General features: G+C 41.4%; 1 protein-coding gene across 2 annotated transcripts in view; it reads left to right on the top strand.

The window, feature by feature from the left end:
• foxn2b (forkhead box N2b) overlaps window positions 1–16,118 on the top strand; it is a 35,487-nt gene extending 19,369 nt beyond the window's left edge. For both annotated transcript variants that reach the window (XM_061233026.1, XM_061233027.1), the window contains exons 3-6: window positions 2,705–2,829; window positions 2,939–2,994; window positions 5,956–6,024; window positions 9,477–16,118. In XM_061233026.1, coding sequence (XP_061089010.1) covers window positions 2,705–2,829; window positions 2,939–2,994; window positions 5,956–6,024; window positions 9,477–9,943 — 717 coding nt within the window. In that variant the 3' untranslated portion in view covers window positions 9,944–16,118. The remainder of the gene's footprint in view (window positions 1–2,704; window positions 2,830–2,938; window positions 2,995–5,955; window positions 6,025–9,476) is intronic.
• Window positions 16,119–22,993: the final 6,875 nt, after the last annotated feature.

Raw genomic sequence — 22,993 nt, 5'->3', positions numbered from 1 at the left:
AGAAATTCTGAACTTTTGTCACTTGTTCATCTTTTTATCTCAACCCCAAATGTATTCAGTTTATTGCAAAAACAAAATAATTGCCCTTGCTGTTCCAATACTTTTGGAGAGGACTGTATATCTGTATTCAGTACTGTGCAAAAGTCAGAGGCCACCTTTTGTTTCTTCAGTTTGCAGTCAAATCAGCCATTCAGTGTAAAAAATTTTTCTGGCATTTATGTACGAAATAAACCGTTCCAGAATGGACCCCAGGCCCCAGCACTACATATAATATCAAATATATCAGTATTTCTTTATTTTATGCCCCCTACTAACAACTTAGCTTTCCACCTTCCAATCAACAAACAAGTTACAGCTGTGTTCTCCAAACAAAAGTTTCTGCCAAATGAATCAATGACTTTGTTAGAACCCTTTGCCTTAAAAAATGACTCAACATTCAACAACAACCCAAACATACATTAGCTTCCTTGCACATTTCTATGTGCGTTCAAAATGGCTAAAGGAGATATTTCTGATTTGATAGAAGAAAACTCTCCAAGTGCTCCTATGGGTCTGAAAGGTTGCTGTCAAAAAGCCACCACTGAGAAAATGAACTGAAAAATAGGAGTAAAATTTGCACTAGTACAACAACTCTGGGCACCTGAGATGTGGAGTACACTGCAAAAAAAGAAAAGAAAAAGAGTCAGTCTTAACAAGTATCTTCATCTTATATTTAGACTTAAAATCTTTTTCCTATGACTTATTTTGCTTAACTTAAAACAAGCTAATATAAAAAAAAACATCTTTAGTATTATTCCAAGACTTAAATCCGGACGTTTTTAGCTGTGTAAGGTATTACAGGCCGAAAATGTGTGATTTTCGGAATAGAAGGTAGTATGTATGCCGCTGAAGCAATGAAAGGCTCTTGGAACCATGTCTGCAGCCTTCAGTCAAGTCTCCCGAAAAGAATGGAAGCTGACATAAAGGCAAAGGGTGGACACAAAGATTTTAGTGTACATAGTTATTGTGGTTTTTGTGCAATTTTGTGTTAACGGCCCACTCAGTCATTTTGGTTGGTAATCGATGAAAATTACATGGATGGTAACCAAAATTGAGGTTTTATAGTCGTGCATTGGCATCTTGGGTAATAATTTTCTTAGCCTTCTGAGCCTTTGCTATTGTTCCAGTTTACATAAGGCTATTGTAATGACAAGTACCTCTGAGGTTGTAAGGCATGGTTTATTTGGAAAAATGTTAACTAATCCCTTCGATGTCTTGACTGACGAGTTTGTGATGAGTTTCCATGGTGCTGAGCTGCGCTCAATTTTTGCTCTAGTTTTAATACCAATTTTTACTTTTGAAGTGCTCTTCATGGGGTTCTTTATTGTTATTTTGATAATAATTACATACTATAGTGCCATATCTTCATCTTTTTGCTCATTGTAAACAATTAGCATTTCAATAGCGACCATAATTACTGAATTGGCCTTGAGATACACATTTGGTGTATTATTTTCTGACACAGAAAAAATAAATAACTTAATGGCTGTTTTCACTGGAATGTAAATGAAAGAAAGGGTGGTCTCTCACTTTTACAAAGCACTGTATACATACAAACATGCAGATGGACACCGAACATGCATTCAGACACGCGTACGCATTATGCTTGCATGTACACACTTATACAGTATGCTTGTCCTGAAGTGTACACACCCACTTGCACACTGACACACGTACACTTGCACAGTATTAACAAGCGGCATTAAAAAGCAGCTTTGCACATACAATATTTAAAACAGAAAGATGAATTAAGTTTGGGTTTTAGAGAGATAACACTATTGTTGAAAGAGTATAGAAAGAGACTGTATGGTGCATACACTTCTCTACAGGTGCTTACCTGGGGAGAAGTGTAGGAAATTGGCCTCCAGCTACAAAAGCATAATGCATTGCATCTGTTGGTTGTTTTTTTTTACATTGTGGCAATTAGCGTTTTGTTAATAATTAAATTAGGCCACCTGCTTGGCACTTATTCTTACTGCCTCGCCACTTATGGGTGAAACAGTATGTCACTCACCACCTCATTAAAATTAAGCCAGGTGGTGGTTGTTTAGGTCCGTTATTATGTAATACATTATTCCACAGCGCAGTGTGGCAGAGAAGGTTTTCGGGTGAATGATTCAGAAGGCTGAGTGGAAACGTGTCATTGGAGTGCAGTCTGTGGATGGAGACAAAGGAAGTGGATTTACATCGCCAATTGAACAATTTCACAAACTTTTACGATACGTAGTAGTAGTAGTGGCAGTAGTTTATTTTGGTCCTTATTAACAATTTTTACAGAATGAATGAACATAGAAATAATGAATAACAATGTTGACCGAAAAGGTGTAGGCTGAAGCTTTAGCTTATTACACCTACCCTTTTTACATAATATGTTCACATATTAAACCCTTTCACTACTAGGTTTAGACTATACAAAAACAAAACATAATAGAAACAAAAACAAATGTTCAAAACACATCACAAATACAAGTTTCATACACAATAATCCTTACACATTCCCTCTTCAGCACGCATTACGCTGACCGGTGTGATATTGTAACTCCTAGTTTGCATTGGTATGTCCCATTGCGCTGTACTGTACGTACGACTCGTCAACCAATGACCATGTGATTATTGAATGGAAATTGGTCACATGACTCCTGTCCCCTCCAATCCCCTCTTGCAGGTGAGTGGCAAGGGCTCTCTCTGGTGTGTGGACCCCAAGTACCGACCCAACCTGCTGCAGGCCCTGAAGAAGCAGCACCTGCCGACGGGCCAGGCCTTCTGCACACCCCCTTCCTCCCCACTCAGGTGATGAATTATGATTTTTTTTCTGTTTCTGTTCACATTCTGCTTCAACAATTATGAAAGTTTTATCAAAAAGAATGTGTAATTTACCGACTGCACCTCTCTCTCTCAGTGCCTCCTCCCCTCCGCACCACCTCCTCCTGCGTGACCAGTGTTGCTCTGCAAAAGGTAATCTTTCCTCCGTTTACCTGCTGAAGTGACTCTAGCTCCCTCCTTCAGGAGACCCAATACCGTCTTTCTTTTCAATTCAATTCAATTTTATTTGTATATCGCTTTTCACAGAAGACTGTCCCAAAGACTCTTTACAGAGTAACAGCAGGGAAGAAAAATAAAGAATAACAGCTCTAAGCTCCCAAAATAGTTTGTGGCGAGAAACAATTCCCAGATGGGAAGAAATCTTGGGAGGAACCCGGCTACAGGGGGGATGCCCATCCACTGCTGACCTATTGAGATGGTAACAGTTGAGGTATTAAACTAGGTAAACTAACTGAATTACCTACTTAATTTTTTTTCCTCATTTAGTAATGCCCAGCCGTTAATCCGTTTCATCGGATTTCACACCGTGGTTTGCCAGCCAGCTGTGCAGTGGCTGCGTCAGGCGTGCCTCAGCCCTGGTTCTAGACTGCTCTGTTTGGGGGGGGGGGGCCCTTTCATTCAGGGCGCAGTGGGTTTTCGCTCTGTACTCCAGCACATTGGATTTTAAATGAACCAACGAATACGGGGTTACAGTTCATACTCTTTAACGCTCATTTCACGGTATTTACATCCATATTGGGTGAATTGTAGGAATTCCAGTCTTCGTTTTATATGTAAAATAAACATACACTCAGTGAGCACTTTATTAAGTAGACCTGTTCACCAGCTTGTTAATACAAATATTTAATCAGCCAATCATGTGGCAGCAACTAAATGCCTAAAAGCATGCTGACATGGTCAACAGCTTTTTTTTCTCACCAAGTTAATTAATGGGGAACAAATGTGATCTAAGTGACTTTGATTATGGAATGATTGTTGGTGCCAGACAGGCTGGTTTGAGTATCTCAGCAACTGCTAATGTCCGGGGATTTTCATGTACAGCAGTCTGTAGAGTTTGCAGAGAATGATGTGAAAAACAAAAAAACATCCAGTGAGCAGCAGATCTGTGGGCAAAAACACGTTGTGAATGAGAGAGGTCAGAGGAGAAGGGCCAGACTGGTCGAAACTGACAGGAAGGTGACAGTAATGCAAATAACGACACAGTGATATGCAGAAGAGCATCTCTGAACACACAATGTGTCAAACCTCTTAAGTGGATATGCTACAGCAGCAGAACACAAATAAGTGTAATAAATACCTATTAAAGAGCTCACTGAGTGTATATGAGCTATTGTTAGGGAATAGCGAAGTCTCCATGCATTGTACCCTTCACCCGCAATATAAGCAGACTGATCGCAGTCACCTGGTTGAACCAGATTGCTTGGTTGCGCAAGATGAGGACTGTTCAACCAAGCGAAACCCTCCCCACCTGAGCAATGCTCCAGCCAATTATGTACTGCCCTGCAGAGCTGTTGGCCGCAGTCTGTGCTGCCACGGTCAGGAACTGATTCCCGGCTGCTGGGCCCTTCCACACGCTGTGAAAACAGCCATTTTAACAGGAACGTACCTGCACTGGAGCCATCTTCTATTGCCATATCTCATTTCCCTAGGCCCATTTGTGGAAACCCATGTATGCTAGTTTTTTATTTAAAGGAGTAACATGGTGGTTGGTCACACTTTCTAGGTTTTTATATGCAAATTGCACAAGAGGGCATTGAAGAAACAAGATGACGAAGTATTAAATATGTTCGTTCTTTAGTTTTGGAGAAGCAAGCGTTTTTAAATTCGCTGTCCTTTTTTCAGCCAGTTGAGAATGTTCTTCTCATATGCGTCACACGAGGACAGCTACTCCCCGTATCCCTCCCCTGTAACTCGTGACCCATAGTTTACGCTGCTGGCCTCCAGGCAAGACAATAAAAATATTTGGCTAACGTTAGGTTCACTTAAATTAGAATGCCTTTTAAGGACTAATAGACTCTTTCTGGTTATATTAATTTCATAAGTTAGCTAGTTTGCTTTCATAAGAGGACGTTATCGAACGTTAGCTTGCTGGTTTGCTTTCATACTGACATTATAGTTGTATTTTTATCTTAAGTTGGCTAGCTAGCTTGCAAAAATTATCATTGGATAAGTCAGCGTCCTTACCTTAGCTATCGATTGTTGATATACTTTGTTAGCTAGCTTGTGAAAATTCAGTCTCCCAAGGTAGCTATCGTAACAAATAACAATGTGTGGAAAGTGGGAGCACGGTCTGTCAATAATAGCTAATTGACCACACCCAGACAGTTTGGGTGAACTTTTATAGTGGGAAATGTAGGCTTAGAAAAATAAGTTTTCAAATTATTCAAATGCGTGAATAATAAGATAATGCACATTTGTTGTGTTTTTGCCTAAAGACAATTACCAATTGTCACATTCAACCCCCATGTTACCCCTTTAAGTTCCGGTGTGGCCATCTTCCTGTCAAATCCTGGTTCCAGACTACTGGGCCCTTCCCCACAGTGAAACAATGAAAACCACCATTTCGACAGAAAGATAGCGACACCGTCACCATCTTTTAAAGAGACCTACATCTATATCTCATTTCCCTAGGCCCATTTCTGTATGCCAGTCCTTTATTTATGTGCCGGTGGAGGGGGTGGTGTCAGTGCCCATGCAGTACCCCACCCTTCCTTTAGCACCTCTCTGACTCGGCTGTTTGGTTACCTTGGTGACAGGCCTGGGTGCCGTGTGGTGCGGAGCGTACACTCACAGCTCTGTTCTCCCTCCCTTTTTTGTGTGCCTCTGTGCTTTTTTTTTTGTTGTACTCGTACGTAATTGAGTTTTACTCATACTCAGGCCTTAACTCACACACAAGATGCAAGCACACACTCATTTTCTCACACGTATCCACACGCTTACTTTTGGGTGCGTGTGTGCCCATTGCCACAGAGCATGAACTCCAAATTGTTTAAAGGGGCCTGTGTGCTCTATGAGAAAGCAATACAACAAAATTACTTCACACACACTCTGGGTCATACCTCGCTATATGATTCATGTTCTGCCCTCTTTTAGAGTCTGACATCGATGCTGCCACTGCCATGATGCTCTTAAACTCTGCCCCCGAGCACCACCCTGAACCATGTAAGACACGCCATCCACCCTTCTCCCCCTCCTCTCTATTTTCAACCATCCTCCTCTCACTCTGTTTCCATCTGTCTCCCCTGCTCTCACATTTTTGTCCTTCAGCTGTCCTCCTCTTTTTCTTTTCGTTCTTCTCCTCTCCTTTCTTCCTTTGTTGTCTGTCTCACAGCCTCCTCCCATTTAATTCCAATCACATCATGACTCTATATTAGTCCCATGCCTCTCTCTCTCTCTCATTCTCAATGTTCACTTTTTGATTTTGATTTCAGTGTTTCTTTGCCAAGGCTTTTGCATAGAGTAGAACAGGGATCGTGAAATCACGGTTCTTCTGGGCCGAGAACTGTTGGTTTTCCACCCTCCCTTTACCTGGGAGTCAGGCGTGAAGACAGTCTGGCCAATGAGTAGCACTAACTGTTCAGTTAATTACCCGGGAGACAAGAACACCTGTCATGCCTCAATCTTTGCTGGGCCTGTCACTTCTAACTTGGACAGCGCCCTCTAAATTTACTTCAGTTACCTCCCAGAGATGGTGCATTACATTATATTACATTAAAGGCATTTAGCAGGCACTCTTATCCAGAACGACATACAATGAAGTGCAAATGAACCCAGGGACAAGTACGTTGAGGACCCTAGAGGAAAGTACAGTTCCGAGTCCTAGCATGATCACATAGATACAAATTGAACCCTTGAAGAATACAGCAGCTTACCAAGTAGCATACCACAGTTGGCAGCTAGAATACCCCTTGTACTACAATAACTATACATAAGTGCTATTATAATCTATGGCATACACAAGGCTAATCATGGTAGTGAGGTAGAGAGGGAAAGGTGCAGCCTGAAGAGATGAGGTTCCTCCTCGTACAGTTTATCTCCTTCTCCATGGCCACGCCTTGTGTGTGATGCTACTTGTCTTGTGTTCAAACATTTGTGTTGAGAATCTTCAGCCCTCCACAACTGCACATTGTTGAGTCCCCATTCATGTTCAGGGAAAGCCATCGTTGGACAACTCCGAGGCTGTCTTTCAATAAAACGTTTCAGCAGTGGTGTGCTGCTTCGGCTAGCCAGGCCTCCACTGTTCCAACTGCCAGCTGTCTCTCCAGTTGTCACCATTCTTTCTCGCTTGTCAACCAGACGGTTTCTGGTTGTAGATGAACATTCAGTTGTGGAATGGTTTAGTGGGCTGCCAATCAGAATCATCCATTTAGTGGCTGCCAGACAGAAGTGAGCTTTAAGTAAATGCCCGTTACAGACATATCATCATACCTCCAGTGCTCAATTTTAGCAGTTACACTTTATATGAAAAGGTCTTTATTATTGTTATATACTGTATGTAGTACATCTTTAAGTTATGGTTTAATGGACAATTAACATGTGCTTGCTCAGGGTTTCACTCCCAATGCATTCATATCTGTGAGGCTGTTTTATGTATGTTTTACAAAACAATGTGAACAGTGTGAAGGTATAAAAGAAAGACTTCCAGATTGGACTAATTCAAGGAAAAAGAGTTGAAGAAGCACATTTAAACTCTTGTTGAATTAGTACACTCCCGGGGGTCTTTCATTGATTTGTTTCGTCTCACTATTTTTGCCACAGTTGTTTTCTGTAGCGTGCAGGCACATCTGTCCTCAGTGTGAAGGTATAATCAAACTACTAACCACTTCCCTCTGTTACTATGGTCAAAGATTTGCTCTTATGCTAATAAAGCCATGAAACGTTCCTTTGGCAAAAAAAGTGGCCGAGAAGGATGGTATAGCTATATCTCCTACGATATGCCCCTATCCTACATTTAGATTCTAGTTTTCTTTTGTAATTGAATTTTGTTCGTCTGAAAGATTTTTTTATTTTGTGGTAGTATTAGCCAGCCGAGAGAATTTGTCCAAAATACTTCCCATGCTCCTTATCACCGTCTATGTGAAAATGTCCACTCATCTCCCGGATATGGCTGCACCTGTTCCACAGACCATGAACTCTGGCAATAAACTGAGCGTAGATGAGCTGGACTGCAGTGACAGAGACATTAGACATTTCTTAAAAGGAGATTTTTTTTCCAGATACAGGGTTGAGTTTTGATGGCGCCGGGCTTCTCTGGTTAGCAAATAGCCCTCTCTGTCTCCCACTGGTCACACATGGTGTGTGAAATTGTATACCATGTTGTACTACTGAAGTGAGGACCATTATTTCTCTTAGAATATTTACAGCAGGAACTAAAAAGCCTGTGCTCTCCCTCCGAAAGGCCTGCTCGAGTCAGTGGTCCTTCCAATTATACTAATTACATAGGACACAAATCTCCGCTGTGTCCTAACACCACCTCTGTTATTTTGCGATTATTAGTCATAAAAGTAATAGATCATAATTGTGGTTATTTGCCTGAACAACCGTACTGGCTGGGCCTGGTTTGATTTAATGGCGATATTCTGGGTTGTTGAATTTGCATTGATAATGTGCGTGTTACATTGCTAAACGGATCCTTTTTGCTCTACTTTTCATCCTCTTTGTTACTCACTTTCCTCCATGTCCATGTTCGTCAGTGCTTATGTTATGCTCTTTGTCAATCGCTCTTCTCTCTCCCTTCCTGTCCTCCAACCTCTCTTTCAAAGACATTGAAAAATGAGGGAGACAAAGTGAATTTCCGTGGGCAAGGCTGCTTTGAGCACATCATAAACTGTAAAGAGTGTAATGCTGTGGTATGGTGTGTTTGCCACTAAACTACTTAAGAATGTGTATAATAGTCATAATAGTTTTGTCAACAGTGCATTTTGGAAATACATTTACAATAATAGTAAATCCAAGAACATAACTGTCATTCTTAAAGGGATAGTTTGCTTTCTGTTTTTTTTAAAGTATTATTTCAGCTTTAGCTCTGCCTGTTTTCTGTGCAAAATGAAGGATGCATGCATCTTCAATGTATACAAAAGTTGTGACAACCTGCTGCAATTAGGATGGCTGGTATAGGGACAAATATGGGTTTGTGGTTGAAAACAAAGAAGCATTTTAATACAACTCCTGAAATCTTGAGAGTGAACTATACCTTTAACTACTGACGTCTAAATAAACTGTGTGAATTGTATCTTTCTTTTCAGTGCTTCCGTTTGGTCCATACATTTTTTGTTCATATGGTCATATCAAGCCAATACTAAAAAGAAAATGATAGTCGCATGCACGTTTCAATGTTTTTTGCAATAAATTACTTGGGAGCATAATAAAGTGGGTGACCATCTTTTTCTTTTCTCCGTTAGTCTGCAGTTCGCTACAGTTTTGGCTGTGTGTCCTCCCTCCCTATCCATATTCCCAAAATTGCATAATTTAAATAATTTTCTTAGCACTAAAACGACTGCTTTTCATTGAAGCTGATGTTAGAAACAAGCTTTGTTGTGGTTTCTCACGATATTAACGAACAGTGAATGACGAGCGATCGTGCGCTATAAATAACAACGTCCTCTCTCACTCAGATGGTCGGGACAGCCCTATAGATCTCTCTCAGAGGGACCTGGTAGTGGTGAGCAGGGACCCGAAACAGGACCACAACTACAGCAGCGCGCCCCAGCAGCGTCGGACGGCACGCTCCAGGTCCTCGTCCCTGTCCTCCCTGGACGAGGGACGCACCCCCCGCAAGACGCACCGTGCCGGGAGCGAGGGTTTCCACAGCAACGAGGACTCCGACCACGACCCCGGCGCCGGCAGGGCGAGGCCCGGGCAGAGGGGCGCGGGGGGCCGGCGGCCGAAAGCGACGGCCGGCGGCCACGCCCGCGTCTCCGCGGAGGTTCCGAGGAAGCGGGCGTGGCTAGAACCAAAGGCCGAGGTGGACGAGGAACTAAAGGAGGCGGCCGGGTCGCTCCTGCATCTGGCCGGCATCCGCACCGGCCTGGAGGCCACAAAACGCACAGCCAGGAGCAAAAAGCTCAACTGCAGGAAATGAGATGACCTTTGACCTCCCACCCCCTCCCCGGTGCCCGCATCTTGGCTTCCTCTCCTCCGTTTTTGTGAATCGTACCATTTTTCCGCATCTTCTTTTCCCTGCACGTGGGGGGAAAGTCCCCATTCATCCAACGGAAATAGCAATATAATCTTCAACAAAGGAGAAATAAAGCCATATTGAGACTTTTTGATGACTTAAAAATTAAATTAATTCACACATTAAAACACCCCACAGAAATTAGCTACCAGCGACATAGGTTGGATCTACAAATGGGTGCGATTTGTGGGATTTTAGAAAAAAAGTCGCCAAAAAAATGTTCACATGAAAAGTTGCATGCTTCCAGCTCACAGGAGAGAAGATGATGAGCATGAACATTTCAGACAAATTCCTGACTAGCCTGTGCCACAGCGTGGTTTCCTTAAAACTTTCAAAAGCAAAGAAAATAATTTGCTTGCTTTGGATTAAAAAGACTAAGACTTTGTTTCCCTGAATATGATACAAAGAGAAATGCAATAATTGTTGTTAAAAAACAAACCTGTAATTATTTTCTTTTTGTTTTTTGTAATGCTTTTTTTGTATTGTGTCTTTTTGAGGGTTTTTCTGTGGACAAGGATTGCTTGGATACCAAGTGGGTGTGTCTAACTACACCTCTGCACCCCCGATTGGTTCAGACCTCTTGTCTGTTCCCTATCAACTGCCCTGGAAGTTTCCAGAACCCTGTTCACTGGGGCTGCGGTAGGGATGAAACGCAAGGTCCAGCTGATCTCGGTGACCATTTCACCGTGATCATAATTCCAACAGCAAGCCTCTTCTTCCTCCGCAAAGACTTCCCTCTTCCTCCTTACCCTCATGTTCCACTTATTGCTATCAATGTTATTGTCATGGAATTATTGCAGTTTCCTTATGGTATTTTTCCCCACTTTGTCCAGGCCATATGTAATGTTCTGAAAAAAGAAAAAAAAAAACACTGCCCATGGTTGTGTTTCCATGTGCTTAAATGGGGGTTGGTGTGTAGCGTGGCATTAAAGACAAGCTGAAACGGAAGTTAGAACAGCGCTAGCTTCTGCGATATGACGCACGTGCGGGTGGGCGGGAAGTCTATTTGTCTGCCGTTAAATGAGGAGGGGCAAGAAGAGCTGTAGCCTATGGTTCTGAGGGGAAGAATATGCACTGCTGCCCAAAAATATATTGATTGGTACCCGCTGGTACACAATGACGTCAAATCTGCTAAAAAAACATTGGTGTGAAAAAGTATTATCATTTTATTAATTTTTTTTGAATATATACTTTGAAACATGTTCTTATGGTTATGAAGAATTGACTACATTGAGGAAAAAGTGAATTTGGATTTCAGCTTGTCTTTAAGACATTGGTGTGAGGTTCCAACATGAACTGGCATGGCAAGGGGTTGTCTTCTCAAGCACCAGTTTAAGCATCACCATTTCTGCTTTCTTTAACGCATGAACTTAGGTAAGCATTGGTTGGTTGTCTCCATTTTTTGCTCAGACCCTATGCAAGGTGGCACTTCTGGGGAGCGGGTTTGTAGGAGGGTTGTAAAGTTCGGTCCACATCAAGAATGATAGCTGTAATGATCTCAATTAGAAATCATTCTTACTCAAATGTGTGGTGGAGTCCACACCACAACTGTAACGACAACGATGGTGACAAACGATATCGTTGGGATCACTTTCAGAGCTTTTTCCAGCTGCATGAATGATACAACACTGACAGCCAATCAAAATCCGTCCAAATTTACAGGACATCACATGATGATATACTGCAGCCAAGAAGCTTCTTATAGAATGTTATCACTCCTCAGTGTGCAGCTGTGATTATGGTTATAGTTATTGTTACTTGATGGGCCTTAAAACATGGAAACTGGGAATGCAGTGGTTGTGTGAGCGTGTGCATACTGGGTATAGTGGGTTAAAGAGGACTGGTTTAGCAGGATACCCTAAAATGAAGAGTTTATAAACAACAGACGCTCAGTTGTCCATAAACTCGTTTCTTTAGCTGTCGGTCAGTTATACCTGAAGTTTTTTCCACCGATCTACCCTAGCTGTAGACACTTATATCTGAAGCGTTTCCACTGTCCAACCTTAGCTGCCCGTAGGTCAGTTATGTTTCAAACATTATACCACTGACTGACCTTACAGAACTGTGCAAAAGTCAGAGACCCCTCTTTTTTAAATCTATTTTTCCAGTGAAAGCAGTCATTAAGTGCAAGTTATTTATTTTTCAGTTTCAGAAAATAATGCAGCAAATATACTCAGTGAGCACTTCATTAGGTATTTATTAGACTTATTTTTTTAGACTCATTAAGTCTTCTGCTGCTGTAGCCTGTCCACTTATAGGTTTGACGTGTTGTGTGTTCAGAGATGCTCTTCTGCATACCACTGTTGTGATGTGTGGTTATTTGCATTACTGTCACCTTCCTGTCAGCTTCGACCAGTCTGGCCCTCCTCTGACCTCTCTAATTAACAACGCGTTTCTGCCTGCAGAACTGATACTCAATTTTTGGATTTTTCGCATCATTCTGAGTAAACTCTAGAGACTGTTGTGCGTGAAAATCCCAGGAGATCAGCAGTTACAGAAATACTCGAACCAGCCCGTCTGGCACAAATAATCATGCCACAGTTGAAATCACTGAGATCACATTTTTCCCCATTCTGATGGTGGTTGTGAACATTAACTAAAGCTCCTGACCCGTATCTGATGTTATGCATTGCACTGCTGCCGCATGATTGGCTGATTAGATCAAACAAGCATGAATAAGTAGGTGTACAGGTGTTCCTAGTAAAGTGCTCATTGAGTGTATATTTAACACACAAAAACCTCTGTACAGTATCCAGTATTTAGTGTGTCCACCCTTTGTTTCCATTCTTTTCAGGAGACTTGCTCTGAGTTTTTCAAAGAAATCTACAGGGATATTGTTCCACACTTGTAAACAACTCCAATGGTCAGAACTGTCTCGTTGAATTTTCAGCTTTTCTCGATCCAAGTTACTCCAAACCTAGTCGGTGATGTTAAGGTGTGGACCCTGGGGTGGCCACAGTCCACTGTTCTGAGAACACCACTGGCTTGATCTTCTTAGCAGTGTTCTTAGGAGTCAGTACCTTACTGTAGAAGGAATTTGCTCCCAATGAAATGTTGTCCAGAAGGTATTGCAAGATATGTTAAGATTTGTGTTCATGAGCATTCATGATGCCTACAGTCAAAACTATTAAAGCCAAATCACCAACTCCTGATGTTGTTATACAACCCCAAACATGTACGGATCCTCCACTGTAATTTCCTGGTGGTTGTAGACATGGTTCTGTCCTGAAAAGCTCAAAGCTGGACGCATCGGCCCATAAAACCTTAATCCACATCTCAGGAAGTTTTGATGTGCTAGTTAAATTTTTTGACAGTGACACATTCTTACTGTCTTATACCATTGACTTGTCTTCTCAATAGGGTTGCCACCTTTGATTTGTGAAAAACCGGACGGACAGGACAGACGGACGGACGGACAGGGGGGTGGGGTGGTGGTGGTGGTATGATGCACTCCCTGACCCAGACACAGAAACACCCTGACGCAGTTGCAGTCTCTGGACTCCTTTCTCTGCTGCCGTCTTTTTTCTACATTAAATACAGATTTGTTTTTCTTTAACGTGTAAACATATACTGTCTTATTATAATCTATTGTACAATCTAATCATGTGTCCAAAGGTATACTTGAACGCTCCTGGCTGTAATGCGCTAGGACATTATGAACTAAAGCTTCACTCTTTTTTCTTCCACATGACGTTTTTGTGGCAATACTGAAATCATGAAAGATTTTCACACTTTTTTGCCACAAGCTGTAGATAAGTAGCTGTGGCCATGAAGCACTCTGTGGTGTCCACTGCTAAGCTCTGCTACTGCTATCCTGTCTTCCTCTGGTGACCCTTTTTTTGTCGTAACCGTTGCAATTGCTGGATTCTTGCATTTGCGTCATACGAAACTCTTTGGTTTTGCATGATTTTACAGCCCTGTTTTTCTTTCATATTTAACTGAAATTTTGGCTGGTCACAAAACACAGGTGGCGGAGAACGGGTCTCCTTGGGTGGGCGCTACGCCGCCAAGGCTGATGGGCTAGTCACGATGCATATTTCAAGAGGATGGACATATAGACAAAATCTAAATAGTCAATTGTGCAGAAACGGTAAAAATTGATCTAGCCTATTGAAAACCAATACATTTTCCAGGACTGACTATTAAAAAGGACAGTCCCGGGAAAAATTGGGACAGGTGGCAACCATACTTCTCGCAGTGGAAGGATTGACAGAAATACCTAGAGATTTTTTTCTCTCAAAGATAAAATCTTTAAGTACCATCTTTGTGATGGTTATAGTTCCAGTAGTCTACTGGTTCTTGCACAGTGGTGAGGAGTTCCATTTTCTCTGTATCTTGCAATAATCCTTTGAACTCCAGTTTTTGAAATGTGTTTTTTCACCAAAAATTTTTTTAATTACTATATCTAATCATATCAGGAATATCTCCTGTAACTGTAACAAACAGCTGTAAATGTTCTCTTAACACAATCTTTCCTGAACTATTGTCTGATGCTGAAGAAAAACTGCACTGAATGGCTGATTTGGCTGGAAATTGAAGAAAAGAAAGGGTGGTCTTTGAATTTTGCATAGTACCGCAGCTGTAGGTCAGTTAAAGTGTTTCATCTCATCTACTTTTTTGCTAGAAAACAATATTCTTCCCTTCCCTTCTTGCTGGTTCTCTTTTGACCATACCGTCCTTTGTGGTTCATTAGATTTTTTTTGTTGTTGTTTAGAATTGTTTAGGAGTGTTTTTTTTTCTTTCTTTTTTTCTTCCTGAAACTCAAGTTCAAAAAAAGTATTAGAGTGTGAGTGCCATTGTTGTTGCTTGGAATTGAGCATGCCCACTGAGCGATATGCTTGTCATATTCTCCTGGGGTAGGGACAAGTTATGGTAGGGGAATAGGGGGGTTGGGGCATGGGGACAGTGTCATCTGTTTGCAACTCTATGAGTGTTCACCCACCCTGCATTGTCAACTGAGAATTTCCTGTTTTTGGGAGGAAGTGAAACACAATGAGAAATCCTAAACAAAACTGCAAACAAGAAAAAGCAGCACTTAGAGAGCTGGAAAGTGTTTTTTTTTTTTTTTTTCAATTAGTATTCATTGTGAGTGCGGATCATGTACCAGAAATACAGGAAGTGGAAATAGGCTTGTCAGGGGTTCCTATGGCGACTGCCTGAATTTTGTCATTGTGGTTTCCGACCCCAGGGACCTTAATGGTGAGGGCAGGGAGTTACACGTATGTCTGTTTGTATGTAATACTCAAGTTCAGATTTAAACAAACCTGTCCAGGGCTCTGTTTGAAACCACATACTTGCCATACTACTCGTACTACAATGAATATCAGCCTGAAATTTAGTACAAGTAGCACATGTGTGCTAGTATGCGCTTTCAAACACAGCCCAGGTTGGTGTCAGCACAACCTGGACACCCCTCTTCCAGCGCATGATGGTTTGCTCCTTCATGCTAGGCTTCTTGTATTGTTGGCTACAGGCAGCAATTTATTAAACTTCAGCAAAGGAGAGCGAGCCCAAGCCAGTATACTGCCAACCCCTGTGGGGGGTCTACTCCCAGAAGTATCCCATAGTTCTGTGCAGCGGTGCTCCAGCTCAAGCCTGCAGTCCACATTCACTTGGTGCATAAGCTGTAGTTGGTACCATAGAAAGCTCCGACTACTTACAATGAAACATACCATCTGTGTAGAGGTTGGACTCTAGGGAAGGGAGTGGGGGAGGTGCTGAAGAGATTAATATTTTTGAAGGCCTAGGTTGACAGTATTGACATACATGTGCTGCCTGGGTCATCAACAAATATAGTGATAGGGTTGTTTATTATTTCATGCCTATTACTGAACATTGATGAGAGTTTCAAAACAAAATGATTATGATTATTTGTTTTTTTTTTATCTAACGTAAAGCTGCCAATCCAGTGAGTATTTGCATCAGTTGTCTGCCATGTCTGTTAGACAGACACAACCTTTGGTTTTTGTATGCTAACCTGTGTTAATAAAATGTTTATAAAGTTTATTTTCGCCAAAGATATGCAATTGCATTATATATGGTGTTACTGAATAATAAAAAAAATCCTTGTTTTATGATACTTGTGGAGAAATTGTTATTTGTTTTTGTGGACAATATTGATGCCCATAGTTTCGTGTGTGGTGCAGAGTATGTGTGCATTTGTGCTTGTGTATGTACATGTTTTTTGTTGTTAATATGCATGTATGAGTGAGTTTGTGTGTGTTTCTTACAGGATTTTCATCTCTCTGCTTTGCACCCCGAATGTGTGCTTTTACTTGTAACTATTTGCGCAAATGTATGTGTGCACAGGACTAGACTGCATGTGTCTGTTGTAAGTAAATAGTCACTCACATGATTGTGGTCCTTTGACTTTTTGTTCACTCTTCAAAACGTCTGCTCCTGGGGACTGTATTAGTGAGACACAGTGCCATCTTCTGTCTGTCTGCGGACTTTGCAGATGGTTTGGAATGCTTAGACGAGTGACTGCTCTGACAAAGTGCGGAAAGTTCTTTCAATCGCTGACTTGTGTGTCTCCTTCGTGGAATTACAAAAGGGTTCCCTGAAAGCTCCATTCTGGCTCCAGTGGTTCCTGTTTATATCAACAATCATTCTCAAGCTTTAAATAATTACAGGTGTAATATCCATTTATGTGAATGACTCAAGTCTTTACTGCTGTGCCCCTACCTTTGTCCAAGCCTTCCTAGAGCTCCAGTATGCTCTTAACTCTATTCAATGCTAAACACTTGTTCAGTTAAAGTGTTTCTCTATCATGGAACACTTTTTTCGGCACACATTCATGCTCCTCGGTGATTTACCCAATACTTTTTTTGCATTGCGTTCATTGCTTTTTTCAGGGCACAATTTTCAATCACTATGGTAACAGGATATATATTGAAAGTGTTAAAACTCAAGGTTCTATCTGTATAACCTATTTTAAGATGCCATTGCTTTCGCGACAACATTTCCTTATTTTGTAACCATGTAGGTGTAAGTGTGAGGGGACCTCATCTTCTCTGCATTTTGGAAATCCACATACTGCTAGAAAGGTAATGTCAGTGTCCTTTTCACAACAAGTGTACAGCGGACCAAATGCATATTAGTAATTCTAAAAATGTGCTAACTCGGAGAAACGTTGATAGAATGTCCAATGTTTACTTAGAATTTATCTGGAGGAATTATCATCGTTTCGCTGTTGTACTGTATACTTCCGCAGAAGTACTTGGACATAGAAATTCTAGGGCATTTTCAGTGACGTAACCCCATTTTATGCCGGTGAGCATCTAAATACCTTCTAAAGATATTTGATTATTATTCAGTATTCTTATAAATAAGAAGCTTTTGAATAATAAATAGAATTAAATTATGGAATATGTTTGACTTGTTGATGGAGGTTGCGTATTTGAAAAAAAACGTCAATCAATGGACCTCAATGAATATATTGATGGTATTATTTTGATTATTGTACTTATTTTTATGATCTTCTTGACCTGTTGCTGAGTGTTGCTGCAAGAAAAGGGAGTTTGGGATAGAGAGGGTGACAAGATAAAAAGTGTTGTATAGTTTAATAAGTAAAATGCAGTATTTTGCACTCTTCATAAGAAACATAATATCATGTGTCCTTTTGGAGTCTACAAATGTCCCTTTTGGAAACTGCATAGATATCGATTAGAAAGAACTATGCAGAATGCAAATTTTTGGTGATATTATCCTCAAATTTGAAAGAGGATTTGTCCAGTGTTGTGACTTGGCTCCATTGTGTTTCTAAGCGCACCAGCCACAGGTGCAATAATCTGCATCCAGTGAACAGAAATAGTTTTCAGCAAGAAAAAAAGCTTCTACTTTCACTGTGTTTGAGCTTACATTTTTACATTTACATTTTTGTCATTTGGCAGACGCTTTTAATCCAAAGCGACTTACAAGTGCATAGGTTCTACCACAAGTCAAAGCATCACATCCATAACTAGGAAAATACACATGGAATGCTGTTCTAAACATATAGTCATCATCATAAGTGCAATTTTTTTTTTTTTTTTTTTTGGGTTAGACAAGGAGGATAGGGATATCAGAAATGGGGGGCGGGGGAAATCAGGAGGGATGACTAAGATAGAGTTTGAAAAGGTGTGTTTTGAGTCTGGGTCAAAATAGGGGGAGGGATTCTGCTGTCCTGACAGTGGTAGACAAATCATTCCACCACTGAGGAACCAGAACGGAAAACAGGCTTGAGCTTCTGTAAGTTTTCTTGAATAATATTTAATGATGTAATTCTGACTTGCAAAACAAACCCCAAGGGCTTTCAGGGTTGAAGAATAGTAACCATTTTATTTTGGTTATGTAATTTGTGTCAAAGGCGGCACGGATGGTGCAGTGGGTAGCGCTGCCGCCTCACAGCAAGGAGGTCCTGGGTTTGAATCCCCATCGGCCGGGGCCTCCCTGTGTGGAGTTTGCATGTTCTCCCCGTGTTTGCGTGGGTTTCCTCCCACAGTCCAAAGACATGCAGGTTAGGCTGATTGGAGAGTCTAAATTGCCCATGGGTATGAGTGTGTAAATGGTGTGTGTGCCCTGCGATGGACTGGCGACCTGTCCAGGGTGTATTCCTGTCTTTTGCCCAATGTATGCTGGGATGGGCTCCAGCCCCCCTGGATAGGATGAGCGGGTTAGCATAATGAATGAATTAATTAATTAATTAATTTGTGTCAATAAGCTTAAGGGGTTAACGTAACCTCAGTCATCTTCTAGATGTGGTTTTGGTCGAGTTGGAGGCATCTTAAGTTTTTATCATTATTTTGATTGCTAAGGACAACGCAAAATTTATTTTAAGGAATTCCATAAAAATATTCCTTAACAATTCTGTATGTAACGTATGTATTTAAGCAAACCGCTTTGGGGCAAGAATGTTTTGTGCAACTGATTGTAAATACTTTGCATACAGTGTATTCTTCGGGCTACATAGGGATCTGGCTTCACGGAAAGCTTAGTCTTTCAGTTTATATTAAAACACTAAAATCAGAAAGTTGAGAATGAAGTTTTAATTCTGTTTTGAAATACACTCACTGAGCATGTTATTAGAAACATTTTTACACCTACTTATTCATGCGATCATACAATCGTGTAGATATGGGTCAGGAGCTCCAGTTAATGTTCACATCAACCATCAGAATGGGGGAAAAAAAATACCTTGTTAATGAGGGACTTCAGAGGAGAAAGGCCAGACCGGTCAAAGCTGACATGAAGGTGACAGTAATGCAAATAACCACACATTACAACAGTGGTATGCCGAAGAGCATCTCTGAACACACAATGGATCATAATTGTAAGTGGATAGGCTATAGCAGTAGAAGTCTAAAAAAATAAATACCTAATATAGTGCTCACTGAGTGTATAATTTGTATTAATTTTGAGGCCAAGTGGAGAGTCATCACAGCTACATGGTCATCTGTTATACTTTGACACACATGTATGTTCTTCACTACTCTACACACCGTGGATAGTCTATACTAATACTGGGTAGGGTCTCCATTTGCTCTCAAAACAGCCTCAGTTATTTGTGGCATGGATTCCACAAGATGTTGAAAACATTCCTGAGAGATTCTGTTCCATGTTGAGATGATTGCATCGTGCAATTTCTGCAGCTTTGTCAGCTGCACATTCATGCTACGAATCTCCCGTTCTACTGCATCCCAAAAGTGTTCTATTGGATTCAGATCTGGGAAGGACAATGAAGAACTCAATGTCATGTCCATGAAGCCAATTTGAGACAACTTTTGTGACATGGTGCATGCTGGAAGTAGCCATTAAAAGATAGGTACATTGTGGCCATGAAGGGATGCCCATGGTCGACACCAATACTCAAATAGACTGTGGCATCCAAGCGATTGGTATTGACAGGCCCGAAGTGAGAAAACATTACACCACCACCAGCCTGGACTGTTGACACAAGGCAGGTTGGGTCCATGGATTCATGCTGTTGCCACCCAATTCTGACCCTGCCATCCAGCTATGGCTGGCAGAAGTGGACCCCAATGTGGTCTTCTGCTGCTGTAGCCCATCCACCTCAAGGTTCAACTTGTTGTGCATTCTGAGATGCTTTTCTGCTCAACCCAATTATACAGAGTGGTTATCTGAGTTACCATAGCCTTTCTCTCAGTTCGAACCAGTCTGCCCATTCTCCATTGACCTCTCTCATCAAGGCTTTTCCATCCACAGAACTGCTGCTCGTTGGATGTTTTTGGTTTCTCGCACCATTCTGAGTAAACTCTAGTGACTGTTGTGTGTGAAAATCCCAGGAGATCAGCAGTTACAGAAATACTCAAACCAGCCCGCCTGGCACCAGCAATCATGCCATGTTCGAAATCACCAAGATCACATTTTTCTCTATTCTGATGCTTGGTGTGAACATTAACTGAAGCTCCTGACCCATATCTGCATGATTTCATGCATTGCACTACTGAGTTTCTGATCAGATAATCTCAAGAATAAGTAGGAGTACAGGTGTTCCTAATAAAGTGCTCAGTGAGTATATGCGCTAAATCCCCACTACTGTGGCCTTTATGTGAATGGTCTGGACATACTTAACTGTACATAGAACTATCAGGCAACATTTAGGCAGCTTCCTTCTTACTGCTGTTCTCTGTTCAATGGGAGTTTCTGTAAGTATCGCCTTTGCTCAAACTTGACATGATGTGATACTTTTGATGGATACTTCTGGACCCATTTTGTGTTTACACATAGACATAGAGAGGGCTAAAAACGAAAAGTCTAATACCTATCGATAGCTCACACTCCAGCATAGGGAGGTAAAGCGGCTGAACGGTATTTCCGGTATACTGCTAAATGCTATGCTCAGCAGCAAATTATTGCTATGCAGCTTTTCATTGCTTTTGAAAAATATTAGTAGTTACGAGTGTCCAGTCAGATTTGCGTACCAAATGCAACAATAAAGATGACGTTTTCTATCCTGGGATGGCCAATCTCACGGGACATACCAACACATTCACACCCATGGGGTTTTTTTCCCCAATTGCACTTGACATGGGTTGCAGGTTGCCATTGATCGGCCACTGATTACACAATTGTATCTTATTTGTAATTTCTAATTATAGCATTCATAAGTTAGAATCATGCCAGTTAATTCAGATTTTTCAAATTTTACGAGTCAAGATGATAAATTAATACAGACACCCTATCGGTGGCATTAGGATGGACCAATTGTGGAAATTTCAGGGACAGGGAAAGCATTATAAAAGTTTTAGCCTCAACAATCTAAAATGCAGAACATTGCTTTTTACAAACTGAAATCCCATTGTATTCAGTATCTGGCCATGTATTTAAACCATACCTTTGAATCCAGACTTCAACATTACATAGTTTGCTTATATTTAGCTTCCTCCGCTCTATACTGTCTACCGTGACAGAAGAACTGTAAATCCAAATGATGGGAACAAAATACTGAGGATTATTTATTTCTGAATCTGGATTTTCCACCCCTGGACACAGGGCACAGTGTCATGCTGGATGGGATATAGAGGTGTTTTCAGTGGAAGGAAGGTTTTTTATATATATATATATATATATATATATATATATATATATATATATATATATATATATTCATATTCATTAAGTCATTCATTATCCTAACCCACTGAACAGGGTCGCAGGGGGGCTGGAGCCTATCCCAGCATACATTGGGCGAATGGCAGGTATACACCCTGGACAGGTCGCCAGTCCATCACAGGGCACACACACCATTCACTCACACACTCATACCTACTGGCAATTTAGACTCTCCAATCAATATATATAGCAATCCACCAATCAGGCCTGTATGGTAGAGTGGCCAGACGGAAGCCACTCCTTAGTAAAAGGCACATGGCAGCCCGCCTGGAGTTTGCCAAAAGGCACCTGAAGGACTCTCAGACCATGAGAAACAAAATTCTCTGGTCTGATGAGACAAAGATTGATCTCTTTGGCGTGAATGCCAGGCGTCATGTTTGGAGGAAACCAGGCACCGCTCATCACCTGGCCAATACCATCCCTACAGTGAAGCATGATGGTGGCAGCATCATGCTGTGGGGATGTTTTTCAGTGGCAGGAACTGGGAGACTAGTCAGGATTGAGGGAAAGATGAATGCAGCAATGTACAGAGACATCCTGGATGAAAACCTGCTCCAGAGCGCTCTTGACCTCAGACTGGGGCGACGGTTCATCTTTCAGCAGGACAACGACCCTAAGCACACAGCTAAGATATCAAAGGAGTGGCTTCAGGACAAGCCCTGGCCCAGCCAGAGCCCAGACTTGAATCCGATTGAACATCTCAGGAGAGATCTGAAAATGGCTGTGCACCGACGCTCCCCATCCAACCTGATGGAGCTAGAGAGGTGCTGCAAAGAGGAATGGGCGAAACTGCCCAAAGATAGGTGTGCCAAGCTTGTGGCATCATATTCAAAAAGACTTGAGGCTGTAATTGCTGCCAAAGGTGCATCAACAAAGTATTGAGCAAAGGCTGTGAATACTTATGTACATGTGATTTCTTAGTTTTTTATTTTTAATAAATTTGCAAAAATTTCAAAAAAACTTCTTTCATGTTGTCATTATGGTTGTGTTGTGTGTAGAATTTAGAGGAAAAAAATGAATTTATTCCATTTTGGAATAAGGCTGTAACATAACAAAATGTGGGAAAAGTGAAGCGCTGTGAATACTTTCCGGATGCACTGTAAATAAATAAGGAAAGGGGCGGCCTGTTGTGTAGTGGTTAAGGTACATGACTGTGACATGCAAGGTCGGTGGTTCAATCCCCGGTGTAGCCACAATAAGATCTGCACAGCCGTTGGGCCCTTAACCATGCATTGCTCCAGGGGAGGATTGTCTCCTGATTAGTCTAAATCAACTGTACATTGCTCTGGATAAGAGCGTCTGCCAAATGCCATTAATGTAATGTAATGAAAGCGTTGTTAT

The sequence above is a fragment of the Conger conger genome, chromosome 2, assembly GCF_963514075.1.
Source record: "Conger conger chromosome 2, fConCon1.1, whole genome shotgun sequence".
NCBI classification, from domain to species: Eukaryota; Metazoa; Chordata; class Actinopteri; order Anguilliformes; family Congridae; genus Conger; species Conger conger.
The sequence above is the reverse complement of the archived record's forward strand: the minus strand, read 5'-3'. Positions and strand labels throughout refer to the sequence as shown.